At 45.4% G+C, this 10,753-nt stretch overlaps 1 protein-coding gene across 1 annotated transcript; it reads left to right on the top strand.

Annotated features, from left to right (window-relative positions):
• Positions 1–418: 418 nt before the first annotated feature.
• On the top strand, positions 419–8,180 carry LOC144106854 (uncharacterized). The gene is made up of 3 exons (XM_077639800.1): positions 419–585; positions 1,782–1,829; positions 1,888–8,180. The coding sequence occupies exon 3, from the start codon at positions 2,027–2,029 to the stop codon at positions 7,799–7,801; it is 5,775 nt and encodes a 1,924-aa protein (XP_077495926.1). The 5' UTR covers positions 419–585; positions 1,782–1,829; positions 1,888–2,026; the 3' UTR covers positions 7,802–8,180.
• Positions 8,181–10,753: the final 2,573 nt, after the last annotated feature.

A 10,753-nucleotide genomic window follows, 5' to 3' on the forward strand; every position in this document is an offset into this window, starting at 1 on the left:
GCGAAGCAAGCTCCTCTCACAACGGCGCCGAAGCGCGAGCCAGAAAAAGCGAGTGCGCGCGCGCGAAGCTAGTTTCCTTCACGCACGGGCGAGGCAACGCACAGAAGTCAGTGGCGAAGCTCGTCATCCTGCCCGATCAACTAGAAGGAGTCGCTCGGAGAAGGCGCTCTTCACTGGCATCCGCAGCGCCCTCTGGCCCAGGTTGTGTCCCACGGAGACACTCAGGGTAGTTTTCCTGGGGAGCATTTACAGGAACACTAAACCAGGGAGAAGAGTCACGCTCACGTGATCCTGCCAGAGGCTCAGAGCTACCAGAGCGGCAGCAAGAGCGGAGTCAGGCCGGGCCCACAGCGGATCCGACAGGTCGCTGCTAGCTAGTGATACGCGCGCTTGCGTCGCGGAAGTTCGTTCACTCAGCATCAAGAATATATACGGTGCGACTGGCTCATTAACAACACCAGAACCTTGCAGCCATCCGTAGGAAGTGCCGAAGACGCGTTGTTGGCAAAGGCCAACATGGCGCCTCGAGCCTTGTCTGGCCAGCTACAAAAGTGACGCCGTTACTCGCATTGACACCGGAATCAGGTGAGCGGTCTTTTCAATCATTACTGCACAGTTCAGCACTGAAAGTGGGAGCTGCGCAGAGTTCGCACCTATGTGTAGCCATGGTACCCACCGGTGCCGAGTACCAGAGGACGTCTGTGCTCGTCCGATCTTTGCGCTGGACGGGGAACCATGTTGGGAGGGCCGCCGAGTGATACCGACATGCCATCCCGCTGCGGCTGAAGCACTGTGACACGTTGACGCTACAGGCATGTCCGTTGTCGAAGCATTACAGAATGTAATCGGAAGCGAGGAGCTGTGGCGAGGCCACTATGAAGCTGTATATCCGCCTAGGTGCATCGGCGGGAAGAGCTTGACGCTGTAGCGGGCAACACTGAGCGAGCTGCTTCGGTTTCCTTTGTTTTTTTTTCGTATGGTCGCCGCGATGATGCATCATCGCCATGGCGATCCCCCGGGGTTGGTCGGGAGCAGCTCCTTGCATAGGCAAGCGGTAGCAGACAACGTTGGACTCTAGGAGCATGCTCGGTACTCAAATAATACGCCGTGAATGCGGCAAGAGTTTGCAAGCGCGTGTTGGAGCACTTTCAAGGATTTTTCTGCGTGCATTGGCATGGTACGGAGCGGCTTCAGCGAGCGCGCGTTCTGTCCGCGTCCGGACCGTCCAAGGAGCCTGCGTCCCGCGCAGACCGGTGGGCTGTATCGCTTCCGAGCAAAACAGTACCGCATGGCCATTGCCCGGAGCACTGCTGTGCTCATGAAACAGTAGGTTCATTCTCTGATCAGATAACTTTGCCGTCCTTGTGACCTGCTGTGGGATATTTCGAGCCGTGCATGGATGTCTTCACCATTCGCGTATGGTGCTGTGTGACTGAACTGCGTGACTGAACTTAAAGGGCGCGCGCTCGCGGCTTCAGCGAGCGCGCGTTCTGTCCGCGTCCGGACTGTCCAAGCAGCCTGCGTCCCGCGCAGACCGGTGGGCTGTATCGCTTCCCAGCAACACTACCGCAGGGCGGTTGCCCGCTGCACTGCTGTGCTCATGAAACAGTAGGTTCATTCTCTGATCAGATAACTTTGCAGTCCTTGTGACCTGCTGTGGGATATTTCGAGCCGTGCATGGATGCCTTCACCATTCGCGTATGGTGCTGTGTGACTGAACTGAAATAATGAACTGCGTTTTATTTTTCTTCTCCCCTCCCCCCTTTTTTCTCTTATTGCAGCCCAAATTCAAGACTTGCTGGATCATGGAGCTCAGCTTGAGATAAGCTGTGAGTCTTCACACTGGAAGTGGTTGACTTGTGCCTGATGTACCTGGCGTCCTTACAGGGTTACCGAACGCATCTTGCTGGCTGTTGTATCGTGAAGTGCAAGCCCGGCCGCGCCAAAAGTAAAGTTGACTGCTTTGTCCTATGTTGCTGTGGTTGCAGACAGGACAGCAAGTGACACAAAGCCTGGATTCCACACCATGCCTAGTTATAGGTGTGAAAGCTGCAAGTTTGTTGGAAAGAACAGGAAACACCTAGCGAACCATGTATACTTAAACCACAGGAGCCGCATGTATAGGTGCAGCATTTGTGCTTTTGTTACTCGCTACCAGGCCAACTTTCACCGGCACAGACGGAGTATCCACAAGCTTAAAAGGGCTAACATTTGTGAAATGTGTGGCCAGCTGTGTGACAACCAAGATGAGCTTGTGGCACATACCTCTAATGAACACCCACAGTTCTTGGATGTGCTACTGAGGAAGCTGGAAACCAAGAGAGTGTGCTATGCTATGTATGCTGCAAAAATGAACATGGAAGGTGGAGACACTGCCTGTGCATCTGCTGAAAAAATAGTTGCAAACAACCTTGAGCCAGAACTGGTCACTGGCGATGTTAGTGATCAGATTCACCTGCAAAATGGTGTACTTGAAGAGCAGAATGAATGTGTTAAGCAGTCAAAAAAGAGGCCTTGCGAGAGTTTGCCACCTGTGTCTAACAAAAAAGGGCGTACAGTAAGACGAACCTATACCTGTGCTGAATGTGGCTTGGTAACGAAATGGCCACGAGAATTTCTCAGCCATAGGAGAGATGTTCATGAGGATTGCATTAGCATTCATGAATGCGCTTTTTGTGAGTATGCTTCCAAAGAGCCACAGAAACTACGGAGGCACTGCAATATTGTCCACAAGGAGGAGATGTATGGTGAAAAGTCGCAGCATTTGGTCAAAATAGGATCACCTGCATCGTCACCATCCCCTTCTGCTGAGATCAAAGTGCACATTCAAGAGAAAGCGTTCAAGTGCAGCAGTTGTAACTTCCATGCAAAGAGCAAAATTCATGTGGAAGAACATGAAAAGACAGTGCATCTGAAGCGGCGGTTCTATCGTTGCCAGCAGTGTGGCTATGTGTGCCATGAAAAAGGTCGTTACACTAGCCATATGCGTTTTCACAGTTTAACAAAAATCAAATGCCAGTTCTGCAACTTCCACACCTGCTACAAATGGAACATGGATTGGCACCTCAAGTGCCATACTTCAGGCAGTGAGTTCCGTTGCAACAAGTGTGGTTTCATGACCATGTCTCGTAAAAGCCTTACTGCCCATTGCTTGCACCACCACAATGAACTTTTGAAGGATGCTACCGATATTGAGGAAGAAAACACTGAACGTGATAATGTGGATGATGATGAGGACAAACTCGTGATTGACGAAGATGCTGCTGAGGACACCACCTCACCACCGGCACTCAAAATGACTCTGAAGCGAACTGGAGAGACTGCTGTCGTAGAAAACAATGAAGGGACAATGGGGAAATGTCGATATTGTCCTCAGCAAGTCCTGCGGCCATCGGAGCTTAAACGACATGAGGAAACTCATTTTAAAATGAATAGGAAGCATGGATGCTCACTTTGTCATATTCGTTTTGACCAGCTTGATCACCTTGAGCAGCATGTAATGCTAAACCACCAAGAAGAGTCGAGTGGAAAGAGCAGTAGTGATGCTAATGCTGCTGGGACGACAAGTGCACCAATCATTATAGAGCTGGGCAAGAGTGATAATTCGACTTCCCTTGCTAACTATTCTGGCTCTATCCAAGCACTTGACATCTCTATGAAGAGCAAGCAGCCCATGCACGTTTGCCAACTCTGTGGCTATACTGCGCGATGGATTTCAGCACTGAGAAAGCATGAGTTAATCCATGGAAACTTGAAAGCCTTTAAGTGCACCCACTGCTCTTTTACAAGCCATTGGAAAGGTGACATGATGCGCCATGCTTTCCGAATGCACAAGGAGAACACTGGTGCAGCTGACACTAATCCCAGGATCGTTCAGAAATACAAGTGTCCGCAGTGTTCATTTCTGACCCGACCAGCATCGCATTTTCATCGCCATATGATACAGCACCTCAATAAAAGACCTTTCATGTGCTCAGTTTGCAGCTATCGCTCAAACTGGCAATGGGATGTCAAGAAGCATATCAAAAGCAAGTCTGGCAATGACCCAAAGCACAAGAAGGCCAGGTTGGTAGTCATAGATCAAACCGGCTTCAAGAATTATGAAGAGTACAAGATTCACCTAGTGGATGTAGAGGAATCCTCAACAGGAGACGAAGTTCTACAGCCCGCACAGCCTTCCAGGCTGAATCAAGAGGAAGTGCAACTGATTTGTCGTGATGAGACTGAGAACGTAGTGGTAACATCTGATATACCCTATGGAGACCAAGATTACCAGGATGAGTTGGAAGCTCCTATCCCTGAATCAAGTTCTAACCAGCAGGTTCTATATTGTGGCCACTGCAACTTCAATCATACTGAACGCAAAGCAGTTCTGTCACATTTGGGCTCACATGCGTCAGTAAATCCCTATCGTTGCCATCTTTGCAACTTTATTTCAGAGTGGTACCACATTGTCCTGATGCATGTCAGACATCGACATAACACAGGTCCAGAACACATAGAAAGTAATGTTTCTTTCGTAGAAGAAGGCAACACATTTCGTTTGAAAGAAGAAAAACCTGCTGTACCTCATGCACTGCAGAATGCTGAGCCAAAGATTTTGAAATGTAATACATGTCCTTACCAATGCTCAAAGGTATGCCACATGAAGTTTCACATGAAGCACCATGTGCCTAAAGAAGGAGCTATTTACAAGTGTAAGTATTGCCCATACTATGCCAACGTCAAAAAGACTTTGTCCCGTCACATGAAACTGCACAAAGAAGAGCAACAGCGAGCCACAGAAGTCCTTCCTCGCTTGCTTGTGAAGGCAGGTACGAAGAAACATGCTTGTGAGAATTGCCCATACACCTCTGATAATAAAACTCAGTACCTGTACCACAAGCAGTTCCATCGGCCCAACAAGAATGCCCCTCACAAATGCACCCATTGCAATTATTGGTCAACCCACAGGCACCTGATAGTTCAGCACCAAAAGATACACAGATCTGCTGATGGAAGGCCACTGGACGGGACGCCATATAGTGGTGGAATCCTGACAATGACAACAATGGTGAATGGCACAGCCTACCGCATGTTCAAATGTCGATTCTGTCCCCTGACCAACAAACGCAGGGCTAATGTGAAGATTCATGAACGCATGCATACTGCTTTGAAGGGGGCTAAATTCCAGTGTGTTCTTTGTAGCTACCGATGCAGCAACACTGGGGTTCTCGCCAGCCACATGAAGCTTCACAAAGCAGATTACCGGTCGCTGGACTTGAACCGTATGAGGACATTCTGTGAAAATCTCAATGCACTGCCTTCCAGGCCAGCAGTTGCCAAAAAAACAGTTCCTGAGTCAGCAGCTGTAGGTGCACAGAAGTCTGAGATCTCGGCATTAAAGGACAAGCTGGAGTCACCATCATGCAAGAAGATATTCAGCTACTGTTGTGACAAATGCCCTGCCATGTTCAAAAGTCACTACGACTTGGACACCCATAAGGCGTACCACAAGTCTGGTCATCTGTATCCATGTCACCATTGTGACTACAGAGCCAGACACAAGGCTCATCTGCACAAGCACCTTCTTGTCCATACACCAGAATATGCAGAACGCCAGAATGGCTTTACATTAGCTGAGATTCGCAGCCAGCAGCCAGAGTCTGCCACCCCTCCTGCAGCTCCAGCTGCTGCTGATCAGATGTTACTTCTGGAGAAAGCCGAGACTCGTGCCTTTGTGGATGCTGGCTCTCAGAGCATGGGAGTCCAGTTGCACCGCTGTATTTGCTGCCCTGCAGCTTTTCAGAAACCAACAACGCTGGAGTATCACCTAAGTCTGCATGGTAGCACAGGGGTGTATGCCTGCCACTTCTGCAACTATGCAGCCAACAGTGCAGCCAATGTGAGTACACACACGCACCTTCACTACCAAGGTGCGCTGAAGCAGAAACAACCTCCCAAGATGTTTCGCTGCGACAAATGTCCTGCATCATTTTCAAAGTACAATCGCTTTGAAAGTCACCTTACCCTTCATGGACGCAATGAACGATTTCGTTGCTCACACTGTGACTACTCTGTCAAGCTTGCAGCCAATCTCGTCAAGCATCGTAAACTCCATGAAGTCCTTGTGCCTGAGTCGAAGCAGCCGAAAGTAGAGCCTCCTGCACCACTTACAGTTACAAGCTGTCCTCAGCCACCTGAAAATGGCTCTGAGCCAAGTACTGCTGTGCCTTTGTCAGACAGTACAACTGCTGCCACACCAGCAGTTGTTGAAGAAAAGTGTATGTACATCTGCAGCAAATGCCCGTATGCATTTCATCGGCGTGAGACAGTTGTGAACCATCTTCAGCACCACGGTACTTCAGAAGGCCTGTGCTGTACTTTTTGCGATTACCGGTCAACACATATGTCAACTTTACGAGACCATACAAGGTGTCATTTTCAGCCAATGCATCACTACAAGCCTCAGGCTTATATGAAATGTGATTCGTTGGAGATTTGGAGTACTGCCAGTGATGGCACCAGGACACTGGTGTTTCAAGATCTTGGAGATGAAAAGTATTTCCCTGAACTTGATGCCGGTGAGGATGACACACTTTCGAGCCCTGCTTCCACACCAGCCTCCTCTGGATCGTGTTCAGCTTCAATGGCATTCAGGACTCCTCAGCAACAATTGGACAATAAAGATCTCAGGCCTGCAGTTTTGAAGCCTGTCAAGCATGAGACGGATAATGTGGTTCTAGCAAGCAAGGAAACGCTCGAGGAATTGGTGAGCAATGTTGTTGTGCTCAACGATAAAAAAGAAATGCCTCCTGGTTGCAAGACGCAAGTAGTCAATATTGTAGTTTTAGATGGCACCAAACAGTTAGATGTGGTTGGAGGAGAAGTTGCACAAACAGAACACAAGTGGAAAAGTGAAGCTGGCTTTAAAGATGATGGGAGAGTGCACAGGATTTGTTCAATAAAGTCTGAAGCCCTTGCAGCAGATCCTGATCCCATGCTGAAAGCTCACAATAAGCATGCTGAGCACACTGAATTTTTGGATATCACTGAAGCATCTGATTGTGAACTGTCTGCAGAGTGCAAGGACATGTTTCTGCATAGTGTAGAGTGTGAAAGTGAACATATGACAGCAGATGTTCCTGATGGTGTAGCAACTTCGTCTTTGGTCACTGATAAAAGCTTTACAGCAGCAATAGAGACAGGCGTAACTTCTGAAAGCGATACTTCCTGTCGAGTAAAAAAATTTGAAGAGAGCGAACCTGTGTGCTCAAGAATTGATTCACAGCATCATCCAGTAGCAACATTTCCCGATGACAGCCCATGTGTTGGTCTAAAAGAAGCAGCTGTATCAAACTTGGCCAATAATTTTGAGCTGAAAGATTGTGGCGTTGAGGTTGCAGGGTACAATTTAGAGCCTGACACATGTAGCCGAGCTAAAACACAGTATGAGCATGACGATTTCTCTGAGCCTAGTGTTCTGGAAAGCAGCTCAGGGTGCAGTTATATGCCAGCAAGCCAAGGTGTTAACAGCATAAGTGTTTGTAAAAGCAGTGAAGATTCTTGTACAGCTGAAAATGATTGCACTCAGGATGGGGAAGATACTCTAGTACTGCACAGTGTGTCGTCAAGCTTGGGCGTCGATGCACATTGCCAGATAGCAGTGGAAGAAATTGAGGCTGACGAGATCAGCAAGTGCAGATCAGACCCTGATGCAGTGTCGTGCATTGTGCCAGAGGATGTAGTGGAGATTGAAATTGGCTCATCACTGCCCACCATTAAAGCGGATCATGGTGGCAATACTATACTTGTACCGTAAGAGGTATTTGAAATGCAGTCTCCTACAGGGCTTCAGCACAGCATTTTTGTCCCAGAGCTAGACTAAGAATGAAGAATTAAACACTGACACTGGAGGCAAATCATGTAATTTGTACAGGGTACTCCTACATCAGTGTTCCAGGTGTGCTGTTTGCGGATGTGTAATGTATCTATGGAAGGGGAATTACAATGAAGATCTTGCAAGGCATGTACATTTTGTGTAGTAGTGGCGATTATGTGCAATGCCTCGACACTTATTTTCCGCCTTTTCTTTTTTATTGTTGGAAAGATTTCATGCATTTTTTTCTTTTAGCACAGCGAAGTTAGCGTGACCACTTTTTGTGGACATTTTATTATGGTGCAAAGTTAGCATTTTTTATCACGGTAAATATAAAGTGAAACATTTTTTTGTGGCCTGTTGTGGACAAATACAGTAATTTGTTGTTCGGTAACATTGTTCTGATGCTTTATCAGTTATGTGTGGCGAGATGACATGTTGCACATTCAGTTTGTTTTATATAACATTGTTTTGCCTTTTTTATATATGAAGTGTCTTTTTTGACACATACATGCATGAAGAAAATGCATCGTTCAATCTGGTCCTGTTTTTGGACCTTCACTCTGTGTTTACTCATCCTTGTATTTATGTACCATTGTTTTGCTTTTTTTTATCTGTTTTAGAGCTCTTTGTCTATACATTTGTTGTCTGTATGTATAGAATAGTTTTGTAGTTTGTTGTGGCACAGCTCCTTTTGCAAGTTAATAGCTTACTCTTTATTTTCTGCAGCAGGTACACTCTTTCATACGTCTTCATAGCACTGTGCCTCTTTGCATTTTAAAGTTGAATTGTGTAGCAATTCCTTTGTATGTTTCAAGTGTTGAATTGTACAGTAACCTGCATATTTATCTTGTGTCCTGTCAGAAGTTTTCTTCTGTACTACTAGCTTGTTTCTACTTGAATTTCACAAACATTCATTTTCAAGGTCTACTTTGTATCGTAAAGCATTTTGTGTGGCAGAATTGGAAAGCTCAGCCAACCGAGTGAACTGGTGTTGCAGACTTCGAGGTGGGGAACAGAAGCTACGAAGACTCTGTCGGTACAAGCAGTTGCCAGACCTTGCCAACAACAATAGTTTTCAATTCTCTGTTATGTGAATCGATATTTGTACACATTTAAATGTATTACTGTTCAAAGCAGACCTCAATATGTGATCTATTCGGGAAGTTTGAAAGCGAACAAACTAGTGATATAGAAGGCAGAATTTACGATAGGTGTCAAGGTTGATTTATGTAATACCCATTTCTTATTTTTTGTAGATTCAAAGTGCCACATCTGTCCCATATGTGCAGAAGCTGAATCATGTTTTTTTCCTGTTTATCTTCATAAAACATTTTTATAAGCACTGTGCTGTACAACGGCTTAGCCTAACAAAATTCTCAGCAGTACGACTGGAGACCTTCAGATTCTTGAGCTTGCAAGTTTTTTTCTAGTCAAGTTGACTATATCTGGTATGTTGTAACAGGACTATGACATGAAACTTGTGATTGTCGGTTAATGTGTGCATTTGGTGCACAGTGTGTACATTTAAATATACGGTTTGTACCCAAAACATTCTGAATCTGCTCTCTTCCTGTTTTCTTTGTTGACACCCTTATTTTGCTGTAGTGTTGAGTGTAATAGCTGCCTGTCTTTATGTTGGTATTATAGTTTCACCATCATACATGCACTGTATGTGTAGCTATTACTGGCCTTGTGTGCACTGAGTGTACACGGGTATATGTGTAGTAGTGTTTCAAGTGAAAGGTGGACCATTTGTTTTAATCAACAGTTGTTGATTTATTACCTCACTTGATTTGTGCTTGCATCTAATAGCATGAAAAGCTAAAGAGAGCAGCATAATTGCTTGAGATTTCACAAGTGCTGCCGAACTTTAGTTTGGTGGCAGAAAGGACCTTGCCGCTTTCAAGGGCTCAATATTTCATGGTGAAGCTGGTTCAATAAAATTTTTTGTGAAGACCAAAAACCTTGTAGACAAACTGTCAAGGCTGTGTGTTTCACAATTAATAATAAAGGCATCTTATTTCTTTTTATGTCACATTGTGCAAAATATTGCAGCTTGGCACATAGGCAGCTTGCAGAGAGCATGCTTTGACGCCATGTCCTATGCCACTCGGTGGCTTTTGAGCTATCAAGGTGACCAGATGCACCTGATTGTCCCAAAAGCCCATATAAGTAGTGTGGCTTCTGCCAAAAATAGCCCAATGAACGCAGAAGTGTTTGCCAATTTGGTGGACAGTTTTGGTTAAAATTTTATGCTTATTGAAGAGTTCATGACCTGGAAACAAGGATGTGTTAATATGTGTAAAAATTATGACCAAAGTATTTTCAAAACAATTGAAGTTGATTGAACATTGGTTAGGACACGGAAATGCAAAATACAAATGTGCCTTATTACTCAAGCGTGCATGAATCCAGAGACTGTGCTTAACTCTTTGACACGCTATGTGCACAATTGTGTACAAAGCACGCCCGCAGCTTTTCTTGAGTGATTGCACCTAGCAATGATTTTTTTATTTCAGATGAATTTTGCATTTTTCATGTGATAAATAGGGTGGTTTTTATGTTATAATAGGGAATGCAGTAAATAAAATTTTGTGAAACAGTGAGCATGGTAGCACATCATCCGCCATTTTTGTGAAGACATATTTGCTGCCAATAGTAAAATCGTTTTTTTTTCACAATTTAGCAGAATGTGCACATTTGAAATAGAAGTTATTGCCACGATCCTTCGGGTGTTTACTTGATAGGTCAAAGCATTTTGATGGCACTGATATTATTAATTATGACACTTTGTATGAAATTTTGCACATCCCTGCAGTAAAATACCTATATAGTATTTAGCGCTGGAAAACTAACAAATGATTTTTTTAATGCCTGAATACACTATTTAGG

The sequence above is a fragment of the Amblyomma americanum genome, chromosome 10, assembly GCF_052857255.1.
Source record: "Amblyomma americanum isolate KBUSLIRL-KWMA chromosome 10, ASM5285725v1, whole genome shotgun sequence".
Classification (NCBI taxonomy): domain Eukaryota; kingdom Metazoa; phylum Arthropoda; class Arachnida; order Ixodida; family Ixodidae; genus Amblyomma; species Amblyomma americanum.

Coding starts and splice junctions, on each gene's coding strand:
- LOC144106854 (XM_077639800.1), top strand. CDS start 2,027: ATGCCTAGTTATAGGTGTGAAAGCTGCAAGTTTGTTGGAAAGAACAGG.